The following is a 25,561-nucleotide window of genomic DNA, read 5'->3' on the forward strand; positions in this document are numbered from 1 at the left end:
ACTCTTCCAAAGTTGCCTGTCCCATGTTCCAAAGGTCAAAAACTGTTTTCCCTGAATTATTGCAAAAGCTCCGTGTTCAGCCAGGCTGGTCTTCATCTCTGCCGGCGTGTCTTTCAGCACATAGGGACAGCATGTGCTGAAGACAGGCATCCTTCTTAAATTGGGTTCAGCTCTCCTGGTCCCCTTTGTTGTTAAGGGCTGTTTCCTGAACAGGCCAAAGCCCACCCTACAGAAGTTCAAGGTAGAGGTTTGGTTGACCTCGTCCTTATTTCACCAATTAAAATTGCAAACTCTACCATTTCATGGTCACTGTACCCCAGATGGCCTCTGACCACCACACCTCCTCCCACCAGCCCTTTTTTGTAAGCAGCAGGTTTAGCAGGGCACAAGCCCTTGCTAGGCTCACTTCCCAGTTCCACACACTCCAGGAACCTCCTAGACTGACTCCTCTCTGTTGTGTTGGGTTTCCAGCAGACACACAGCAGGTTAAAGTCTCCCACAAGAACAAGGGTTAGGTAAAAGGAATAGGCAATCTGACTCTAAAAGTCAGGAAGCGTTACAGTATTTGAGAATAACTGAGATATGTGTCGATAAAATAATTTTTGTGTGAGGCTTAGAGACAGAAGGTACTTTATTAATTCATGTCTGTTGCTTCATAATATTGAACTAATTGGATTAATCTTAAGAGATCAGTGACTTGTATGGATATTGTTGCATTTGTAGGTCATTGTGCACAGGACAAGTCATTAATACTTTTTGCTACCGGAATAAACCCAAAATGCAGTCCTGCTATCCTTTTAAAATATTGAAAATACCAAAAATTTTGAAGAGCCATTGCATACCTAAGAAATCTGGGAAAATAAAACTGTCATCTCTCTGATTGCAACACTAGGTGCTCACACTTGAGAATTCCTTCTGATTTATGTCTTCTTTACAGTATCCTCAGTGAAAGAGGAATACATATATGAAGTTAGTCCTCAAGTAGAGTGGGATTTCTGATTGAGTACTTTTCAGAAAATCCCATGACAATATGAAATTCAGTCCTGCAAATCAAGATTTTATTATTTAACCTATTATTTAAGGCACCTAAATGAAATGAAGAATTAGAATTGCCAGAAATATGTCCTAAAATATGAAAAGGAATAATTAAGGATCTAATTTGGCTTCTTAGAATATGTGTCTGTATGCAAATATGGCCTGTCTGTAATCACTGATGTAGTTACTGGTGGGTAGATGCCTGAAACAAAATAATTAAGCAACGGTGGCTGGTATTAAGATGCTGGTAGCCTGTAAATGGGTGCAAGAAAAGCTGTTATGACAGGACAGCAGAACTGATCCTTTTGCTGAAATCTTGTGACATAAAACAAATTGAGATTTTTCTCAAGCGTTACCCACCAAAAAGCAATCTGTTCCTGATTTTCCTAGCCTTGTTGGGTAGTTTTAGAGGGTTGATCACTCACAAGACCAGTTGGTATTGGCCTATTTTGTGGCTACTGTAAAGTTAAAGTAGGTTAATAGATTCTATGATTGCTTCTCATTTTAAAATTATTTTAACTGTTATTGCAAAATATTATTTTAACGTTGGGGTTTTTTCAGGACAAAAGCTTATGGATTTTTTAAATGGTTTTTTTGAAAGGCTGAGAATTGTAATGTAAAAATACATCAATATACAGGATAGCAGACTTACAAAGATATTAAATGACATGTTTTCATAAACCTACACAAATTAGAGATACAAAATGTCTATTAATTTTCAGTTAGCTGAATTCCCTATGTATGGCAGCATTGTTCCCTGTAGTGTGTTTGTCTGAGCTTTGTTAGTCTCCATTTTAAATGACCCCCGCAACTAGATTTTTACAGCTGCCTTGGGAGATTTCCAAGGTCATGAGATGGGAAATTTCAGGGCACTGTGTTTATCTATAGCAATGTTAATGGAACTAATAATGTATTCAATATGTTCTTTAAGGTTAGGTACTTGACTGTTGACATACTCTTAAGAACTGAAGTAGGCACTTATTCTGGATTCTCTTGAGATTTATCCAAGAGAAGGGCAAAAGATCAAGAGATTCATGAGATCTCACATTCTTTTCAATTTTTCATAATAATTATTTTTTGCTCATCTTTAAAAAAATCCAGTCTTTCTAATATAGATACCATGGGCATAATATTAGCATAACACTTTTTTTTTCTCCAGGAAAATTTTTGATTCTGCCCAGTGCCTACAGAAATAGAAATGGGCTGTGTCAATAGTTAGGGCAGTGAGGGTAATAGGTTTAAATCTCTCACACATCTGGTATTGTGTTAGCAATCTACTTTTCTCCCATCAATTGCCCAGCTGTATCTAAACTGTTGTAACATTAGATAAACACTTTGGCCGGATAATTCCTCCTAAGTTATTCGTCTGACAGCCCATTAACAGACTGAGTTGGAAAAGTTAGAAGCTCTTCATACAGAATGCCTGACATCCAACATCCTTATTTAGCATGCAGGGATAGGGGTAGTTACTATATATAGGTTGTGGATAGGCTGGGCCTGAGTCTCAAAGACACAGTAAAAGCCTGAAAATTGCCAGTGTCCGAAATAGAATTGCAAAAGAACCTCAATTGCTATTAGATCCCAATTGATAAAAAGTTTGTGGAGGTTCAAGACACAAGGTAAAGTGCTGGGCTTGTACTGAGTATATTTCTGGGAGCCTGGAAGAGCAGGGTTCTGTTTTATCACTGGTATTTTTGGAGAAACTCGCATCAGTGCAAATGTCCTTGGTTTCTTTACTGTGTTTGAGACTCTTCCCATTTGGAAATTCCATTTACCAGTCAGCTGGAGAAAGAAACTTCACCCCAGGTTATCGACAGAGGGTTCAGTCATCTAGATCATTGTTTAAAACTTTGCATTGTTATGGGCTGCTATACTATGATATATTTCATGATAATGGAGCACGAGTTTCATAATAAGTATGAGAAAAGAGAGTCGCATAAAGGTCTCACTTTTCTGCTTGCTAACTAATAATCTTCACTCAATATATACAAAATTATTCATTTAATTGCAAAATGACAAAAGAATTATTCAAGTTGTTGAATTTAATTTATCCTGGTTAAGAAAGATAGACCACAAGCTTAAAGTAACTTGCTTATAATAAATTTTATTTGTTTTTAAAACAATTTAAATACTCAAAAGACCTGGGGTTTTTTTCCATAAGGCTTTTGGACACTAGGGAAGGAAAAAGAAAATAATTAGGAACGTAAATAGTCTCGTAGAAAAGGTATTAGTTAGACCTTTTTTTTGTTCCTATACTTCAGTACAACTAAAAGCAAATTATTAGATCTTGTGCCACAGTGCTTCTTTGTAAGACAGGTATAATGTTTCATTCTTTTTTCTCACATTTTTGTTTGGTTTTTCATCATATACATTTTTATTACAAATGCCTTGAGATACCATTATCCTTTGTTATATATAGGTAGATTAAGAAATTAATAAAAAAAAAGGACTGATTCTGTCTAGGGTAGGTGGGGCCTACATCAATATTGAAAAGTAAAGGCAAATTCATTACTGTGAAGAATAGGTTTTGCATATAAGGCGCTGGGTATGTGAGTTAAAAATCTGTATACAACCTTCTGAAAGGAGTTTTGAAGAAGCCCTTGTATTTCTTTGTTGGGTTTCTGCTTGAGATGTTGCCTTTGAAATAAAAAAAATGTTTTTCTCAAGGATTACGTTATTTCACTGAGTTTTGTGTACAGCTGAGATAAAAAATTCCACTTTTGTTTTATTAAGAGCGATTTCATTTATGTCACACCTGATGTTCAAACATATGTGTTTGTGCACCAGGATTGTCAAAGACACTGACCAGTCACAAAGTTTGTTTGTTTGTTTGTTTGTTTGTTTGTTTAAATACGTCAGTGACAGTGTTGGAAATCTCATTTTTTCATCCTGATCTGATTGGGCAGAGTTTGGGATTTGATTACTTTTTGAAGTAGGAATGTATTCTTACATAAATACTAAAGCCCAACTACCTTTCTCAAATAAGTTAGTGTTTTATTAGAAGATAAAGTATTTGTATTAACTGATGCTTAGGAAGAACTATAGGAGGGGTGAATGTGAGCTGAAGGAAAAGCAGATAACTCTGATTTGTTAGGAGAGCTTTGCCTTTTGTTAATTTTAGTTTAATGATAGCTCTTGTACACACATACACCCCTTCTCTGCATTGTCTTTTGTTTGCTGCCTGTTTAATTGAATTAATTAATTTTTCAGCATTTACCAAGAGTTGCTACTGAGATGGCAGGTAAGCTGGTATTGTAACATGCTGTAAGGCTCATGCATGCCCAAGTCTAGCAAAAGAGGAAGGGGACCTTACTGATAATTGTGCCTTCTCCACGACCTAAATACACGGAGATTGCAAAGTCTCCTCAGCGCCAAATCATACTTGCCAATTTTTAATTATTTGAATAAGGAATATTGATCTCATTTCAAATTTCAGATTTCCCAAATTATTCTAGACATGTTAGAATACCATAACTCTCCCTAGAGCTAATTTGTGTTTATGCTTTGTGCTGTGAAGCAATTTTTTGTAAAGGAAGGAGGAGACTTTGAAAATGTGAAGAATGTGACAATTTAAATCCTTAAAAAATTCCATTTCCTTCATCATAGAAGAGAAAAAGCAAACTGCCAGTAATTTAAATATGGTAATTTCTGTCATAACTTGACAGCAGATGTGAACAAAAGAGACAGGAAATAGATGAAGACCGAGAAAAATTGAGAGCACAGAAACTAGTGTATGCAGAGCTGGATAATGTCTGTTGAAACAACGTGACTTTGCTTGGTTTCTATAAATGCTCTGCAGCTAAATTAATGTAAGTCAGATTTTTCTGGCAGACAATGTTCTTTTTAACTTGGCTTATGAATGAACACAGGATCAAAAAGGATTTTTTTTTCTTCCACATTGTAAGATCATTTAATCATTTTTTTCCTTAACCTGAACATATATGTTTCTACAAACATGTGCTACAAAAACTGGTTAGAGAGAGGAAGAAAAGAAATTGTGGGAAATTGCAAAATAAGGTTGCTTGGCTTGAGTACTCTTTGTTTCTTACTTAGGATACCTGGTATAGAGTAGCAGGGGCTGTAACAAAGATTCATCTGTAAGTGGATGCATGTCTGCATATCCTTGCAGTTAAGTGCCTAAAAAATACCAGTATGCTTTAATGAAGACAATTTTAAAATGCTTTTATATAAGCAAAAAGAAGCAGAGGGAGCTGGCTGGTTTTTATTATTATACTTGTTAAGTACTATGATTATTTTGTAGCAAAGTGGCAGGGGAGAGCTGTAGTTATAACTAGTACTTGTTTATTAAAACATTAATCATAAAAAAATTACTCTTTCTGTCCTTGGGTTCTGGTTTAAATTCTGAACTCATGTTCCTACAGCAGCAGCAAATTCTTATTTTAAAATAATCTGTGGTAAACTCTTGGTATATTCTCCTCCCTCTGAAAATGTAGATGTTCATTTTTAAACAAGTTACCATGCGAGTAACACCTACAGAGCAAATTACATTTATGTTTTGGAAGAGGAGAGGGGACAGGAAAGAATATGTCCCCAGATTTGCAGAGCATTAGTGCATGTGATGTACATCTACCAGTTTTCTCCTGGTCTTTCACTCCCTGTATTTCCCTGATTTCTTCCTCTAATCTCCAGTCTGCAGATGGCTTAACATCCTATTTCTACTGCTGCTGTCAACAGCTGTCAGTGTCAGACAAGTGTCCCCTCGCCTTTGGAGGGGAACATAAGAAAGAAACAACCTTCACAGCCTCTTGGCCTACTGTCTGATCAGCAAAGATGAAAACAGAGAAAAGACAACAAAAGTTTCCTTTTCATAATTGACATTAAATTTGAGTAAGTAATTTGAGAAAAGCCATGGATATATGACTACCCTGATCTCAGCAATGCCATTCATCCAGGGCTTTACTGTCAGAAAATTTCCATGGGTCGTATGTATGTTTCTGTGATGGGTTAACCCCAGAGAGCAGCCAAGCCCCACACAGCCACTCGCTCGCTTCCCCACCAGCAGGACGGGGAGAGAATCAGAAATGTAAAAGCCAGAAAACTCATGGGTTGAGATAAGGACAGTTTAATAGGGAAAGGAAAAGCCATACGCACAAGCAAAGCAAAACAAGGAATTGATGCAGTGCTTCCCGTGGGCAGGCAGGTGTTCATCCATCCCCAGGAGAGCAGGGCCCCATCACACACAACGGTGACTTGGGAAGACAAACACCATCACTCCAAACATCCCCCCATTCCTCCTTCTTCCCCCCACTTTATGCACTCAGCATGATGTCAGGTGGTCTGGAATGTCCCTTTGGTCAGTTTGGGTCACCTGTCCTGGCTGTGTCTCCTCCCAGCCTCCCACACACCCTGAACTTCCTGGCCAGCATGGCAGTAGGAAAAGCAGAAAAGGCCCTGGCTCTGTGTGAGCCCTGCTCAGCAGTAACAAAACCTCTCTGTGTTATCAACCCTGTGTTCAGCACAAATCCAAAACACAGCCCCACACTAGCTACAGTGAAGAAAATTAACTTTACTACAGCCCAAACCAGCACAGTTTCTAAATAATCATTTATTTGAACCTATTAACTGTGATTGATCATTTTTTGGTGTGCTTAGTCCCATTACATTGTATTCTTTGAATACCTCGTGCTTTAACCTAAAGTATTTTGATGAAGTCTGTCCCACTGCATAATCTCCTTGCACAATATCTTTGGATTCATGATTCAAGAAAACCCAAATAAAAAATCATATTCCACCAGCATGAAATCTAGCTCATGGGCATAAGCCCACTGAAAATTTCTTAAGTAGTGCTGTTGTAAGTGTGTATCAACTTCATTTACAAATAAGAACATGTTTCACTGGAGTTTTTGTTTCTGCTTGTTTCTGATGACAATATTGGAACAGGCTGTGGACTTACAAGATGACTTAACCTCCGCTGAAAAATAGATTCAAAGTGAACAGTTTGAACTGTATGTGCTTTGTATCTGCCTAGGCCCTGCCAGTGGAAACTTTTCATGGATATCAGTGGGTCTTGTGTTAAAAATATGCTCTGCACTTGCTACACATTTTCTAACTTCTTAGCTTTTTTTATAGTCACGTGTAGTAGTGCGATAGTTAAAGAGAAAAAAAATGGTTTATACTATGTAAGCTATGCTTACTTTGACCAGTAATAATATCTATAAGCCTGTAATTTCAGGACCATCCAGACAAAACATTTCAAGAGGGCTGACTTCCCTCTGTCTTTGCCTTATAATTCTGAAACTTACTTATATGATCATTTTGGAAGATGCTGACATGCTTGCTTAAAAGCCCTGGGCCTGTAGAACATGTGCATATTTTATATACTTTCTATTCCCCTGCCTTTCCCTTTACATGCCCATACAGCTAGCAGAGCTATCCAGTATTTGAATTATAGTCACAACTGTCACAAATGTTTAGAAACAGACTGTAACACATTATAACAACTTGGCCTTGTCCACCATGTTTTATATGTTTTATAAAAGTAAATTTTGTATGTTTTTAAATGTAATTCCAAGTACCCATTCTCTGCTGGAATAGCCCCACTTAGATGCCAAGTATGTAAGTGCAAAACCATAGGAGAAATAAAATCCAGAATTCCCACAACACTGCTATATGATACTCAACCCATTAAAAATTGGTGAAACAGGGGCCAAGAATCTTTTGCATCATTGATAAACAAACCATCATTCCTGCTGTTAACGTGGATTCTCTGTTTTTTACTCAGAAGCTTACTCTGTCATTTTAGATTCAAAAACTCAGACAGGGAAAGGTTTGAAGTTGAATCAAGATCTTCAAATCGCCTGACAGGAGATTATCTCCCATATTCACATTAAGGAATTGCAGATTCTTTTGACTTAGAAGTTTATGGCTCAGGATGTTTAATTTGCCATCAGCAGTACCAGCAGTGCATGTGTATGTTCCATATGACTGCAGTCAGAAAAAGAAGAACATCAGAATTCAAACTGTTATCCAGATTAAATTCTTTTTACTTTTCATTTGAGTCAACCTCCAGATTTTCCATCAAAATGCAAGCTTCGTTGCACTTTCTCAATGCTAGGCCTGAATAGCTTTATCATAACCAACCTCATTAATTCAGCAGGAGCAACTTCTCCCAAAGCATGACATTTCTATGGAAACCTGGAGCAAGTTCCTCCTGACTTCAAAGTGCTTTTCTGAAGCACTGAATCAACTGGAGATTTCTAGGGGATAGTAACAATGAGAACAAATGTAACATTGCAAAGATATAAACTACGTGAAGAGTGACTGAGCATGATCCAAACTGTAAGCCTGACATTAGTATGTGAAGCTAAAATGGTTTCCCTGTTACCATGTCTTAAGAGAATGAAATCAAACACTAAGGACTTCGTATGTTTCCTGATTTTCTATAGTGCAAAGTAAATCATAAGTCCTTAGCAAATGAGCTACAATAATTGCCATCCTTCTATAATAAATCAACATTTAATTACCAGTTTGACAGGTCATAGAAGTTTAAAAAGATGTTGGAAAATTCAGAGCAAGAAGTTTTATCAGGCTACCCTTATTTTCTGGGTTGTTTAACCCAATCCTAAATGAAGTAGCATGGCAATTTTTTATAAACAGCTGGCAAAATTATTATGCATTGAATGACTTAGAAATCAATGTAGAGATAAACTATTTCAGTAAAAGTGTTATTTAAAGTTTTTGACTTCTACCAGTATTCCTGTCAGTAAAGGTATTTGATTTCCATTTACATGCTTTGGAATCTGAGATGGGGCTTTATTATGTTTTTTTTCATCAAACTAAAACAACATTAGTTACACCATCAAATTTTCAGAGAAGTTTTGTTTAAAAATCCATTTCCAGATGGTCTCTGTGATATGAAAGCAGTCATGCATGAAACAACAGATTTACTATGGTAAATATGTTTATTTGCTTATTTATTTACTGTGGACTTTAGGACTGTTGCAAAGCTTTCGTTGCTTTATAGTGTTTTTATTGTTGAAGTCAATTTGTATCAGTGATGAACAAGTAGAATTTAAGGAATAAAATCCTCATGTTCACATTTTTAGTAGGTCAGAAAATAAATATCTCAAACTGTCTCTTTCAAAGGGATATTTTAGGGAATTTGGGAAAACACAGTAAGTCCTCAATAGAATTAATTTCATATTCAAATTACTTGGCTTTTTATTTACTAATTTTTGAATCAAATCTCTTCTGGTAGTTATATTAAAAATAGTTTTATTTTGGGTCATAATTAAAGTTTTTGGGTCATTTTTTCCTTGTTTCTCACTAGAACACCAAATGATAGTTCTGTAGTGTGCCATTTTTCAAAAGTAGCTTCCATTCACAGAGACATTTCTTGCCATGCTGGCCTTTCAAGAATGACAGCAGAGCAAATACTTCTAGTAACTTTTCTGTAATGTGTATTTTCTATAAAAACACTCAAATTAAAAAAAAAATGTTCATTTTGTTTTTGGGGAGAGAAGGGGTTTATCAGCAGATCTCAAAGAGCTCAATGAAATTATGGATCCTCTGAGTGAGAATAGACTTTCTAAGATGGCTCGGCCTCAGCAGTCCTTCACCAGCATCCAGGCCACCAGCATGGGTGCAGGTGTCAGCAGCTGCATGTATTCCTGTCACAGCCAAAAGGGTGTGCTCAGCCAGGTTTAACTGACAGTGTCACAGGGCTGCTAGCAAGAGCGAACTGAATGATTTATCACAATTCAGCTTATGAGTCGCATAGTTCAATCATCTATCTTCATAAAATGCTAGTGACAGCCTCTACTGTGCATCAGATTGTTGCTAACCCAAGAAAAGTATGATGGAAAGATAATATGTTTTCATGATTTATTGCCTGTGGGTCCTATAATTACTAATTATGCATATGACAGACCACCTAATGCATAAAATGCAACAGAAAACCTGCAATGAAAAATCATTATAGCAGTGGAGTTCAAGTTCCTATTGAAAAGAAATTTTACCATAAGGAGAGAGATGAAATTCTCTGACCCCCAAAAAACCTATATTTGCATTAGGAATTTTTAATAAAACTGCTGAAATGAAAAAAAAAATGTCTACTAGATTTTTAACCTCTATTTTCCATTGTGGCCTCACTTTTTATTTAAAAACTAATTAAATTATTAAAAGGCGAGTGGACAGAAAAAAAAATAATTGGAGAAGACACCTTAATTATTGATAATTCATGAAGTGTCACCTTATTCCTAAGTATCACATGACAGACTAAATTATTAATTTCCTAATCTTTTCAGATATGACAAAATTTCTGGTAAAATTTATTTCTTCTCTTGCCTACTAGAAAAAAGACAAAATTAAATAAATATAAAGACCTTTGTGAAGTAAAAAGCAATAGTAAAGTGGTTATTACAATTGTCAGCAAAGATCTTAAAAAGCTTCTGAAATGTGTATTAGTACTGTATTTCACTGTAAGGAAACTGTTGAACTGTTAGAATCTATCATTATTCCCCTTAACAAAATGCCTGAAGGAAAAAGAAGAAAAAAGAAATTCTATAAAAAATCCATTAAAACTTACCTACTCTACAAACTGCTGGTCCTTCTATTCACACAAAGATCAATGCAGATGCTAGAGTGGAGTTGCATTTCGAGGCAGAAATTTGTTCTAATAATTTACTTGAAGCTCAGGAGTTATTAATTTAGCGCAGGTTGATTCCCTCACTGTCAGAACAGATTCAGTAATTATGAGTGGGTACAGTATATATAAACTGAGTTGGGAGCAATTTTTTTGTAATGAAATCTAGTAGCAAGTGTAACCAGGAAAAGTGACTGCCTCTCCATTATAAGGATTTGATTATCACAGGCTGGTAGGTGTGAAAGATACTGCAGCTCATCTAATCCAACTCCATGAAAGTTTAGGGGTTTTCCGTATGCTGGCCTAAATTCTCGGCTGGTACAGATACCTGGAGGTTCAGGACTTCAGCAGAGGCGTTATTACTTCGATCACCATTGCAATTTCCCCTCCAGTGCCATTAACCCCATCTAAACTCCATGTACCTAAAGGACAAAGATATATTTGTGTGACTCTTTAATAATTCTTCTTATTATTGTTATTCCTGAGACATATGAATTTATAGTTGTATTGATAACATCACAGTTTCAGAGCTCTTAGTCCCTCTGATACTAACTAGCAGATACTGGTAGCATGTGCATGTGAGGTACATATCACTGTGTTTCTCCCATGTCAGCTCTCCCAGTGTCCTATCAATCATATTGGCAGGGCTGCCCTATTCCTGGCTCTCCTCTCTTACAGCCAATGGATTCATTCTGCACTTCAAAGGTAGCACTTCTAGGACCCAGCACTGGTACAGTGCTCAGCTCTGATATTACTGCTGTGCTGAAAGATCCGCTGCTATGTGGCTGTATTTGAAGGAACTGACTTTTCTCTCTTGCTGGGAGAGTCATTCCTCTTTTTCCAGGAGTCTGGGGAAAACTCCACTGAAATTTGCGGTTCATCTAATGCTGTGTTAAGGACTAGCAAAATAAGGCACTTACATATATTGTATATTTGAAGAATAGATGGTCTAATACCTTTTCAAATGTGTGAGGTTTAGTTATTTAAACAACATTTTCCTCTTTGACAACCCCCAGTGAAAAATGCAGGTGAGAGAGAATGCTGCCATATCAAACTGGCAGGGAAGCAGAGGGGCTGGAAACGTTTTCAAGTTTCTTTACTCCTTAGAATTTCTTTTATGCTGAAAGGCTGCTTTCATTAGATACTTCCTTCTAAATGAACACATGAAATACACTTTTAAAACCTAGGACAGTTAATGGACACAGTCAGAGTACACCCTATCTTGTCTTTGAGATATAACTTTCATTATCCAACAGCAGCCTGTGAAAGGCAATATTCAGTAAAATGTAAAGCAGTCCTACAATGCTAGCATTTTAATTATGTTTTTATGTTTTTCTTAGAAAACCCCTCCCTAAGATCCAAATATTTTTATTGTGTCTTCCTTTGAGACAGAATGTATTTTATGTTTACCTGTTACTGTGCCGTTAACAAAGAAAACATAATGTGTAACAACAATGTTGTCTTGTACAGACAGGACAAGAGGACGTAGCCTCAAGCTGTGCCAGGGGAGGTTCAGGCTGGATATCCGGAAGAATGTTTCCACTGAAAGTGTGGTTAAACATTGGAACAGGCTGCTGAGGGAGATGGTGGAGTCATCATCCCTGGAAGTTTACAAGAAATTACTGGAACTGGCATTTAGTGCTGGGGTTTAGTTGCCATGATGGTGTTCAGTCAAAGGCTGAATTTGCTGATCTTGGGGGTCTTTTCCAACCGTAGTGATTCTATGATTCTATTAAAAAATACTTTTAGTTAATAAAGTTGATCATTTGAAATTATCATTATATTAAGACTTTACTATTGATTCACTAAGAACTTTATTGTCTATTTTTCTCTGTCAGCTTCTGGTTTTAAAAACTTATACCTGCTTAACACAACAGAAATAGTGATCTGTGACAGCAAATACATGCAAATTATGGAGCAAATATTTTCTTCTTGGAGCAAGGAGCCTCTTGAGCTTCTCCCTTTCACAGTGGTACGGCAGGGTGGTGTTTTATCACTTTTTCCTTTTGATAGAAGAGAACAGGCTGGTTTTTTTTCGAATCAAGATCCCAATGTCCACAGCAAATGCTTTCAACATTTTAGACCTGGCTCTGTCTTCAGTAGCAAGCAGTGCAGCACAGTAGGAGTGAACAGAACAGAACAATTCATGCTGAGACCTGAAAGTCCATGCAGTCATTTGCACATGAGACTGCAGTTTGTGAGTTTGGACCTAGTTTCATCTGAAGAAAATACAGTTCTCAGGCATGGAGACTAATACAAAGCACAGTCCACTATGTGGGGACAACTGCAAGATTTGCTTTATATGCACACTTCAGCAACAAATTAAAACCAAAATGCAGTTCATAGTGTGAACCTTTACCTCCACCTCTATAGGACCCTGGTTAATGCACAAAACTGCCTTCTGCTGTGAAGTTCTCTGCTTTTGTTTTTGGCTGCAGAACTGGTCTGTAGCAAGGTTTAGTCCAGCCTCAATGTGTCACTAACAGGGTTTCAACCGCCCCATGGAGAGTCATTCAAAGAAAATCTGTCTTCACATTTAGCACTGTTTGGTTCTGGCAGTGGAGTATTCCAGGTTTAAAAAACCAAATGTTTTTTAAATAAGAAACAGGTTAATGTAGTTTGAGTTTAATTAAAAATAGATCATGAAGAAACACTAATAAATTGGTCCTTGGTATTTGCTAGATAATGCCAACATTTAGTAATTTTTTCTGGTGGGTTTACTTTTTCTGTGGTACATGCCTCTGGGACAGAGGCCGAGGTACAAGCAAATCCTTGTAAAAAGTGCTATATTTAATGTAGAAGAAAAAGTGCAATGTTTCTCCTATTTGTTGCGTGAGGCCTATGTACAATGAAGACAAAAATACAAACAGAATTTTTGTATAATAGGATTAAGACCTGAAGAGGGCTGCTCTTCATGAATTTCCTTTCAGAAAATCTTGTGCCTAGAGCTTCCTATATCTTCTAAGCAGGAGCATAATAAAAGTGATACAGGTGCTGATTTAAAAGTATTGCCAAATGAGCAACATAAAAGCTGTTTTAGTGTACCACAAGTGATAAAGCTCAATCACCTCTTCTCCCATCATATGCTTCAAATTCTCAGTCATGCATTGATGACCGCCACAAGATCTGCATTGAAAGAACTGTTTGGATATCTGAGACATATTTAGGCTTCAGTTTGCCAGAGTACTTTAAGATGTGCACAGCTTTTATACCCTTGAATAATCTCCTACTAAAAAATGTTTTCTTAAATATTCTAGTTGATTCAGAGCCCAGGCTGGTAAGCTAGTCTCAGGCATTTAAAATATCAAACCAAAGTTACCTTTGATATTAGCTGTTGGTCAGAAAATTTCAATTTATTTTTAGGTCAATGGAGATTTTCTGCTTTTTGTACTTGTTTTTTTCTTACCAACAAAACCCTCTGCACCGAGTTCTGTTCTCTTTGCAATTAAGTATGCTGTTTACAACAAAATGAAAGTGTTTAAGTTGGGAACTAGTGAGAAAATCTAGGGAAATACCATTAGTCTATGCTTCTTTTCACTGAATACTTCAGTATTGTTAAATTAAAAGTTACCGATTCACTTTACTCCCCTGTCTGGAATATCTACTTATTTTAATTTCTTATCTTGTTCAGCCAGCATGAAAGTGTAAAGAATAAGAACTATCTCTGTCATGGTTTTGTAGGTATCTAAACTTAATTAGTCCAAAGATAAGGCAAAATACTGAAGTTTACCTCCTCTATTCTTTTCAAATTTACCCATTTAAATAATAAATATACAATAAATATAAATAATTGTAGTGATACAAAAGGATTTCAAATTCAGAAAGGCCTTCCCAAGAAAAGCTAAACAACGTATGACAGAATAATAGCCACAAAAAAAGTATCTTAAAGTTTCATAAGATGGAAAGTACTGGTCAGCTCACTTATCAAAAGAATAAGATGCTTATCTTATAAAAATAATAATAATAATTCAGTGCAGTAGGGTATCTAGTCGATGATGGTAAAAATTATAGAATGAAATTAAAGCTTTATAAGTATAATGCTGTTTCTAAAATAGTTTATTTCTTATCATTTACAAGAAAAAAAATATATAAAAATTTTCCAGGAAAAAATCTGGGAGTTTCTTCTATGAAGTGTATTTGTAGGATAAAGTGGAGTTAAATTGCCAGATTTGGTAATTATTATTGAAATTGCTTGAGTCCTAAGAATAGATCATATTTTGCATTAGCATGTTCATAGTTTTAAGTCAAGAAAGTTGATTGTGTTCTAGGTACTGTTAGATGTAGGGAAGTGTCTTTAAGTCTCAAATATGATGATTGTTTGGATATGGGGCACGATGCTGTATGGTAATTATAGTGTTGCCAGCTAAAACACACATAAAGCTAGACAGTGGTGTGCAAAGAGTTTCGAGGAGTTCAGAACAGTTATGCTAAATAATAAGTAATATGCTACGTTAGCATAACAGTTATGCTAGATAATATTTTTATTAGTAATGGTCACTCATAGACAATGAGTGACCATTGCCTGTTTCTTAGTAAAGATTATTCCTGGAGGCATTCATGGAGATGATTGCCATTGAGTAGGTATCTTACGCAATTCTGGGTCACCAGACTGCATTTTGAAACCAACATTTCCTGATGTGACATTGACTGGAATAGGGGAAGAGGGCAGTGGCAAAGTTGTGTTTGATCTTTAAAAACAGCATTCTTTCTGCAAACCAAAACATATATTGACATTCTAATTTCCAGGTGTATATATTTTCATATCTAAGGCGAAAAACAAATTTAATTTTATTTTTTTACTGAGAATAAAGAATGTGTGAAGAACAGCAGAGAGAGGAGAGGACAAGGCCTGTGTGTTAAAAGATAAAATCATTTCAGCAGTTGCACGATTGTACAAGTGTCTAAACAGAATTTGCATTTTTTTCTGACATTCAAGAGCAAACTTTATTTTATCTGGGTTTATTACTTTTCAGTAAAAGACAGAGCAAAAATAAATCTTTATGAATTTGACCATTATTTGCCAGGTTTATGGTTCATTACATTAAAATCCCCAGTAGCAAGCCTTTTATAAGGATATGTTTGAATGTTTTAAAGACTCTGCAGCATTGTAGATTTATGTATTTGCTGCCTTTTCTGTTTCCTGCGCAACAGTATTAACTGTGGAAACAAGAAGATTTCCTACCCTTTTAAAAATACCTCCTATGCATACAAGGCTAGAGATGCATATAAAGCTAAATGATCATTTTTTCTCTTCTGGTATTAGCTTGCAGGGGAAAATCAGTATAAGTCAAATATCACCAATGGGCAAAATTGGGACATTTTTCCACCTACTCACCTTAAAAAAGAACTCTGAGCTTGAACATGAGGACAAAATTTGCCATAGCTGTTTTGTTTCTGTTGGAGAACAGGGGTTTCCACCATCAAAATACCTTCAAGGGCTTCATTTTCCACTGTCTTGTCTTACTGTTCATTGAGATGGCCAAAAAATGAATAAAAATTAAAATAAAAATGTCTTTTCTGAATCAAAAGTCCTAAAACAGATTACGTACTTAGACAGCTTATTGCAAAACTATCTAAAATATTATTCTAGGAGGAGCTGTGATTTTGCTTTTCTGGTTTAAAATTACGATTATCTAAATACAGAAAAGCACGGCATTTGTAATTATATTTTTTTTTTCTGATTAAATATTCATGACATATATTGCTGTATATTTGAACACAGCTGAATGTTTCAAACAAAACTTTGTTGGCTTGTTTTCTTATAGTGAGAAATACTAGTACAAAGTTGTACTGAATTAGTGAGTGATTAGCCTGGAACAGCAATTACAACACCATCGCGAAACATGGCTCTGGCTGGCTAAAGTGAAAACTAACAAGCCAACCTATCCCTCTGTCTTCAGGCTGAGTATTGAGGGCTTCATCTCCTAGTAAGAATATGCAAGACATTATAATACAAAATATTTACTAATGTATGTTAAGAGCTAACAACCCATACGCAGCTGCATAGCCTTGCACTGCTCCAGTGCTTCCGGGAGCTAATGGTAGTATTCTTCCCTTGTTTTCTTCTTAAACATTTAAACTGAATTTTGGGTTACAGTCCTATATCAAAATCAAGACAAGGTTCTGTTCTGATGTGGCAGCTGTTATGCTGTTAACTTCAGAAGAATTTTGTCAATGTAAATCAGCAGACTGTATAAGCTAGCACTCATTGATAGTCACTGCAAGGACTTCCTTTTAAAAGAAGATTTTATCACACAAGGTTATCCGTAGAAGAATTTGAGATTTTTGCTACTATAGTTTTCCTCGAGGCAAAGCTCGACCAGATGTTATCTTTCTAAATTTTCCATTATGTATTAAACCCTTGTACTTTTTTGCTATTCATTAATCTAGTTCTTCTTCCATGTCTGTAATAAGCAAAACATCTGTTTCTTCTTGTTCAATCAAAGTGCCTAACTCAAGAGTCCTACTTTTAAAATAATGCCATTTAAATAGAAGACCTAGATAGAGAGAATACATTTCATTAACATATTTAATTTGCATATGAAACCATCTTTTCCAGAACTCAGTAGGGAATTTGTGGTGGCAGCAATATGTATTTCTTTTTTTTTTTTCCTCAACTTGCATATCAAAAAAGTTAGAGTAAGAAAAATAGGAATGCAAATAAATATATGTATCAGCTCAGATGAGGAAATTAAATTGCAATGAGAAACAATCACTATGCGTAGGCCGTTCTAAACTTTCCAGCTGAAAATTCTTTTATTATAACTCTTTATAATGATCTACTCTTACTAATGAGTCTTGGTTTATATAAAGATCTCAGAAAGCAAAAATCATTCCTCAATATACATGAGGCTTGTAATAAAATATTACTATAGAAGTAGGAAATGCAGCTATACAAATTTATCCCCCATAATATATATATATTGAATATATCACATATCTCCATAATAATTTAAGTTCGTGACACAAATCATTGTCTCATTTATAAAGGAGGGTTAACACTACTGCTGCTAATACATGTAAATAAAAAATCAGATAAAAACAGTGGCAGAGATAAAAGGTGCTTTTAGTTTTTTGACTGGGGAGCACAATTCTGTACAGAAAATAGCAAGTACTTGCTGAGTATTAATGAGCAATCCTCATTTGCATTCATGAGTAAATTCCACAGGAAAAAATGTACCAGTAAGTTTTCTAAGCAAACTTAAAATTGCACAAGAATTTTATGGCAACTTTGAGCAAGAACAGTTGGGAATATTACTGTCATACTGCAAAGCTCCATGAGGATGGTTAATACCTGTCGCTAAGAAGAAAACAGCCTTAATTTATGATTATTTTGTATCAATAAACTGAAGAGTTGATAAAGAAGAAACAATGTCCTCTTTCAGGGACTGACAGGAATGATGCTAACTTGTAAGGGCAGATATTTTTAATACAGTCAAAACAACAATGCTTCTCCAATCATGCCTCTAGCAAGCAGCTTACAGACAGCAATGTGTTCCCTTAGTACATCTTGCTAAATGCTGTGCACACAGAGAGAATGCGTGAAATCACTTTTGCTCTTAACCTGCAGCTCTCCTCATGCTCTCATTTTTCGATCTGCTCAGGAGAACCACCCGCTCTGCTGATCCACCTTCCCTCCACCTGCTTTTTGCCTTGAGTCATTGTAATGTTCAGTTTCTCAGCATGCTGCTGGTGAGCTTGGGGGGGGGTTTCCCTTCACTGCACATGGGGAGAGCACAGTACAAACACAAAATACAAAAATACAGATTAAAATAATTGAAGTATTTTGCATCGCATGCTATATTTAATTTAAAACACTTTTCTCATTAGCACTTTCAGGTCATTCTTTTACAAAGGAGTATCTTCAGGAGGTGAGGATGGTGAACTTAGCCTTATTATATGAAGTACAGTGAATTTCCAATTTCATAGCATAATCATCTGTCTTTAGCTCCACAAGTTGTCATGGTGGCTTCTCTCACTCCCACTCCTCAACAGGGAAAGGGGAGAAAATAAGATTGAGAAGTTCATGAAGTGAGATAAAAACAGGGAGATAATGTACCAATTACAGCTGCAGGCAAAACAGACTCGGCTTGGGAAAATTAATTTAATTCATTGCCGATTAAAATAAGTCTAGGTAATGAGAAACAAAGGCAATCATTAAAACAACACCTTTCTTCCTCCTTCTTCTTGAAGCTCAATTTCCTCAGTCACAAGTCCTCTACGTCCACTTCCTGAGCAGCACAAGAGGGGATGCAGGGCTAAGACCAGGACACTTCTGCTCCTGCTGCTTCAGTTGTTCCTCTGCTCTGGTGGGCAGAGCCCCTCCCGTCTCTGCTTCCGCTCTCCCTTGGAACTGGCAGGGCTGTTTCTGCCCTGCTTCCCCTCACCTCTCACTGCCTGGAGCAGAGAGGTTTGGCTGTGCTCAGCTGTGCACCTTCTTGTCTCATAACCTGTTGTGTCTTGGTTTCTGCACTATCCCCCTTCCCAGACAATGTTTTAGACATACCTCCCTTTATGATGAACAGCTCATACCGCTGCTTTTGTTCCCCATGTTTTAATAGCCAATTCTTAATTTTGTCCAGGCGTCTTTAGTCATTGTTATTCCATTCAAGGTGATACTGAATACCTCCATAAAAATATAAAATAAATTTCTTAATATTAGGTCATCTCAGACTTGAAAATTGGGGTTTTAAGTTTGTTCTGATAAGCTTCAGTTGCAGTAGCACATTCTCTAACAATTCTGGTTTGGAAGTCTATAAAAAATTGTCTTTTTCTTTCTTAGTTAATTATCAGTGGAAATTAATTTTATCTGGGTTATAATGATATGTTTTTCAGTTTCTTCTTTTTCAAATGTAAAGAAAATGAAAGAGAAAGAGCTTACAAACAGAAAGAAAAATTCCCTCATATTTGGTATATTAAGTCTTTCATCTGTTCTTACTCTAGATTGAATAAGCTTATAAGCATTAGTAGAAACATTTCTTACTGATACATTTTCAAGAGGCTTCTGCCACTTTTATTCATACTAATGAATTTTCTGAGAATATTCTGAGAAGAGCACTCTGTTATTTCACCACTTGATCTCATATTTAAAAAAAGATGTGAAAACACTAGGAAAAAACATTCATCAGATGTTTAGGTATATCTGTTTGCCATGACTATTATTCCTTGTTCAGAGAAAGTAACATTCTTTTGAATATTTTGATAAGTTATCTTGCATTATACTTCTGCTGACATTTGCATCCCACTTAATTTTAGAAACATCTTATTACTTTGCATTGTGGTTTATTTTGGCAAATGACATTTTGCTAAGGTGACTTCATCTAGGTGCAGAAAATGTTACTTGTAAGAGGTGCCATAACTTGGAATTTGCTTTTACTACAGCATTTGCTACTTATTTGCTGACCCAACATAAACTGTCTTCACGGAAATGAGTACAACAAACTAGTACCCTTTTGCAGTTCTTAATGTGCCAGGCAAATTGGCTTTCTGCCAGCTGCTGGAGACTATATTAGAAGTATATTAATTCAGGGGGTTTTAAAATATCTGAATGAATGAACAATTCCATCTGCTCCACTGCTGCCGGTATTGGGAGGATGGTGCTCCCCTAAGATTGTGGGGTTTTCAGACATTTGCTGGTTTTGCAGTACCTCTGTGATAATGTCTTCCTCTTCTGTGAGTAGCCCCACATCCCAATGACAGGATTAGCTGTGAGTTCTCCACCTATGTGAGCCTTTTCCCCTCTTATTTTTCCTTTCCCTTTTCTTGGTAACATTTAACTTGTTCAAGCTTAATATGAGCATAATGTGCCCTTTGGCACTGTTACTCACTATAGTTAAATGGATGAACCAACATCTTCTCCTTCTGATCTTGATCATAGAAATGATTTAAACATATCCTTTATTAGTAAAATGCAGAATATGGCCTTTTGATAGGAAAGGTGAGTGATAACATCTGTAGTTAGATACTATTATGCCTGCAAGCATGGACACTTCAGTAGTCCCAAGACTTGTATTTATGATATAATGTGGATTTCTTTGTTATAGTTACTTTAATAACAATACCTTGTTATCACACTAAAATGATTTCATTTCTGCAGTAGCCTTTATGAAACCTTATATAATGAGCCTGGGAGAGAAACACACGAAACCCTTAGAGATAATAAATATTGGAGTAAGTAAAATGTTGCAATGTTTTTTTGCTCTTCATAGGCTCTGGTCTCAATGATGGACAGTGGCATGAAGTTCGATTCCTAGCTAAGGAAAATTTTGCTGTCCTCACCATTGATGGCGATGAAGCTTCAGCTGTTCGAACAAACAGCCCTCTGCAAGTCAAGACTGGAGAAAAATATTTCTTTGGAGGTAAAAAAAAATATCAAAACAAATACACGCTTAAAGTGCTGTTGTCTTTTAGTCTATAACAGGTGAAATGGAGTTCAGGATGTAATTCATTCATGTGGATCTTATTATGAGTTGAATACCTAGGTGCTACTCATCAAAGAGTACAATACTAAACTTAATTTCACTTCTCAGAACATTTTTACACCTCATTCTTACAAAGGAAACCCTGAGAAGTTCTGTACAATCTAACTTGGAATAATTTCTCTGATCTCTAAACATTTCAGAGAAAGGGGTATCTTAATAGTTTAAATAAAAGGCACCAAGTAGAGTAATTAACTTAACTTTTCAAGTTTGAAATCCTGAAGAAGAAAAAACAAATATTATTGTTCAGGACAGATCTTAACATTTTGCTGTTTTTTAAATACTGTCATAATTGTGGATAATTAAGAAGCTCTCATAGGTTGAAGCCTTAGTTCAGTATTTTTTGTCTTTCGACAGTCCATATACTAAAAAGAGCTCTTAAAAATTGTGCCTTCAATATTTATTGTGCTTGCTCTTCTATGTTAGCATTTATGAAAATCAAAAAAGGTCATCAAAACTCTTGGATTTTTTAAATTGACATTTAAATTTCTATATTAAAAAGTGTGTTTGTGTGTCAAAAAATTTTTTTTCCAAAAAAATTGCAGGTTGCACTTTTGAAGTGTCCCACACATTTGAGGTTGAACATTAATTTTTCAGACAAAGAACATACATTTTAAAAGAAGAATTTATCAGTGTTAAAAATTGATTTTTTTTTCAAACTTACAAGGTGCATGTCTAATAAAAATAAATAAATATAAATGTGATACTATAAATAGTCATAACATTACTCAAGGGATGGAAAATTTAGTGTTACATGAAGTACCCTAAGTAGAAAGGAAAAAAAATAATTTCAAGGTTATTTTCAATTAATTATCAAATAAAGTTCGTCTGTCAAAAGAATTAAACTTCCTGGTGCTGTAACATGCATATTTTCCAATACCTGTAATTCAGCTAATACTGGTTTTTTAGCCTATTGCCTCCAGTAAGAGTTCTAGCACAGACCATTTCCACATGCTAAAGCGTGAAAATTATTTTGTTGCTAAGCCATATATATGTTCAACTTGTCAGAACAGCCTGGGACATTCTAATGAAATGAAGTTATTAAGCACACATAGGAGACAATGAGAAGAAATGCTGTACATAATACATCATGTTAGTTTTGATAGGTAAAATCCCTAGATCACTATTACATCTCTGGAGAGAGATTTATTGATTGATTTCTTCTGAAATGTCTTTTACATCTGTTTCTTTGTCTGTGAGGGATAGATTGTCTGGTTTCTCCAGGTAGTTTTTATATCCTTCCTCGGTCAAAAGTCAGGTTGATTTGTTGTCATTTCAGTTGGACTATGAAATCTGCTTGATTTGTGATTGCTGACCTGTACTTTATAATTTCACCATTCTTCCATAAAAAACAAGTGTGCATGCAGATAATGCTCTAGTGGGATATGGAAGTCAATCATGAATTCCCTGAAGTCTCATTCCCACATCTGTTCATGCAAACACATGGTCCTGTTACACAAACTCTGGGGTGTTTGTTTTTCCTTAGTATCTCTCATCCTCTGAAAGGTCTTCTAAAGGTATGTCAAAAGAACGGTGGTGTCCTAACCTTCATGCCCCAAGTTTATTTCAAAATCTGCATTTGCAACACTATACTTACATTAACTGTCTGAAGCTGTGAATCTGAGGAAGTTTAATTTACAGTACCCATTTATAAGTCCCACATGAAAATTGCTATATAAATGTATTATATATAGGTGATATAGACATAGATATAGATAAATATAGATAAAAATAGATAAATATAGATAAATAATATATTAAAAACTGCAACTTAAAGCCGGTCTTTTGGATCTATGTTAGAAACCTAATCTTTATATTCATGGTCTGCGTCTTATAAGGCAAAGGTGTCTTTGTTCTATTCCCTCCAAATGTACATTATTTTCCTTACTTGTCTTTAGAAGCACACCAAGTCATGGCTTTTAATAAATAACATTTGCAAGAAGAGGATGTAGAGAAGAGAATATTGGGGAACCTCAAACATTTGGACCATCAAAGATGTTTTCATTAGTTTCCTTAGAAATAAGTTCTGATAAGAAAGCATCAAACACTTATTTTCTGCAAATACCTATAGTTGGTTAGGGAGTGATAACTTCTTCTTGAATTGTATGTTTGGTTTCTGCAAAATGCTAGATGGCTAGCAGAAAGAATTATCAATTCTTTGGTGATGATATATTTTCATTGTGAAAATGAATCTAGTAGATTTCTTTGCTAAAGAACTGAATACAGTAGTTACAGATACACTGTTAAACATTTGTATTCTGAAATATAAAGATATATAACAGATGCAGAAGTTAAATGATGAGATTTAAAAATAGCAGTGTATAAAGATATTCATCCAATCCCACTGCTATTTTTGTTGACCTTTCAAAATACTGAGAAAGCTCAGTCCATTGAATTTGTGCTTGGAGAGGTTGCATAGCATTTCTAGCATGCTCTGAACGCTCTTTGATAGCCTACTTCATCTTTCAAGGAGCTACTATATGTATGCAAGTGTTTTGTTCTCCAAACTTTCCCTTTCTCTGATCCCAAAATAAGTGAGCCTCTTTATGTTTCTGTCTCCCGGTATCAATACAGCGAATGTATTTTATAGGCAATGTTACTGTCTCTGGTGAAGAAAAGATTTAGAAGTTTCATTTCCGTACTTCAGTACAATATTTTATCAAAAATGCTTGTCATTGACCAGCAGAGCCAGATTTTTGTAACACTTGCAGCAACATTTGAATAAAGGAGATGTGGAAATCAGAATACTTTGTGACTTCTGCTCATAGAACTAGCTTTTCTAGTTCTGAAAAACTTTAATTAAACCATAAGAGTATTCTTTATTTCTCTGTTAGAGAATATTATGTTCAGTACTGTTAAAGTCTTTTTTTCCCTTTACCTTTTACCTCTCTAGTGCCATCTCCCAGCACTTCTGAGATCCTCCCAAGGGACAGACAGCAGTGATGTTTTATTCAAGCCTAAAGACTTAGGTGAAGCTGTGTTAAGATCAGGCATTTCTGTAGATTGTGTGAATGTGTGCTGGTGTATGTGGGAGGGTGGGTGCTAATTGCCTATCACCCTTCTGTATAACTCTTATTTTCTGCCCACTGGTTTTGTTTTCCTTCTTTTTCTTCTCTTGAATTTGTGTTTTTGGAAAGAAGTGAACTTCCCTACTAAGCTCTAGAGAATGATATTCCTTTGTTGTTTCCAATTATCTGCATAAAACAAAGAAACAGAACAGAAGAAGTGAATCACAGAGTGAAAATGAGTCCATTAACCTCATTTGCACTGTTGGCGATAAAGGGCTTTTGAGAAGCATCCTAAGCTTTCACCAAGCCACCTAATAGCTGCCTGATGTCCATAGGAAATATTTTATTAGAGACATAATTTTGACTTGTTTCTATGACACTTCTTTTTAATTCTGTCTACTTTCCCTCTCCTTTTCACTGGCTCAAGGATGGGAGAGTTTTTAGTATGAGTGCTAAATTTTCATTGAAGTCAAATGTACGCAGCAAGCATCTGTCAGTCCACTCTGTGCTGCTTTTTCTGACAAGCAAAGATGAAGGGAATATGCAGTAAGTTTCCTGTGGGACACCTGTCTGAGGTGTATAGAAAGTCCTCCCTTTCTGTACAAAACATATGAAGTCTTCTTCCTGGAGTAGAACTCATTTGTTTGGAAAAGTTGTTTTGGTCTAAAATTCCATTAAATTAGAGGTGGTGGAAGGAGGAGGGAATTCAAGGAGAAAAATTACCTTCCTATGTTTCACATTTTCTGGACTATTCTGTGAACCTTCCTTTCTTAAACGTCTTTGCGTGGTGTGTCTACATTTTTCATCAAGTTACCCATTGTTATAATTGTGTGGATTTTTTTCATTAACAGCTGTTATAGTCACGGTCAGACTTCCTAGGTAGTGTCACTGCCATTTAAAAGCATCTGAAGTATCATAATTGCAAGTATTGTCAGATAGAAGGGGGTCACCTTTTTTCTTTTCCAGGAGTGGGGGAGAATGTTTCTGTAGCTCAAATTCAAATTTGTTCAGCAAAACCAATAAATGAGACCCAACTAATGGCAATTCATGTTATCTGTTACCTAAAAAATAAAAGACTAAAGTCCCTGCTGATATCATTCTTGTAAGTCTGAAACTTCTTGCATATAAATAAGTAACAATGAGGTTTGGTTGGATTTGTATTTTTGCTAGTCTTTACTGACAATTTTTAGTATGTCAGGGCTTCAGTTTTGCTGTCCATTTGTTTTTTGTGGGGTTTTGGGTTTTCTTTTGCATGTATGACCACAAGATAGGATGCTCTAATTTGCATTTCTTGTTGTAAGAGTGTTTAGTGTATTTTGAAATCTTTCTTCTCATGATCATAACTCTATTGTAAACTCCAATACAAATCCACAATGAGAACACAGAGGAAATTCCAAGTAACTCAGAGTATATTGTGATTTTTGTGTGTCTTCAAC

At 35.7% G+C, this 25,561-nt stretch overlaps 1 protein-coding gene across 1 annotated transcript in view; it reads left to right on the forward strand.

The window, feature by feature from the left end:
- Positions 1-25,561, forward strand: part of CNTNAP2 (contactin associated protein 2) — a 1,031,909-nt gene that overhangs the window by 559,704 nt on the left and 446,644 nt on the right. The window contains exon 9 of the mRNA XM_010398652.4: positions 20,848-20,997. Within this exon, the coding sequence (XP_010396954.1) occupies positions 20,848-20,997 (150 nt within the window). The remainder of the gene's footprint in view (positions 1-20,847; positions 20,998-25,561) is intronic.

Source organism: Corvus cornix, chromosome 2, assembly GCF_000738735.6.
Source record: "Corvus cornix cornix isolate S_Up_H32 chromosome 2, ASM73873v5, whole genome shotgun sequence".
NCBI classification, from domain to species: Eukaryota; Metazoa; Chordata; class Aves; order Passeriformes; family Corvidae; genus Corvus; species Corvus cornix.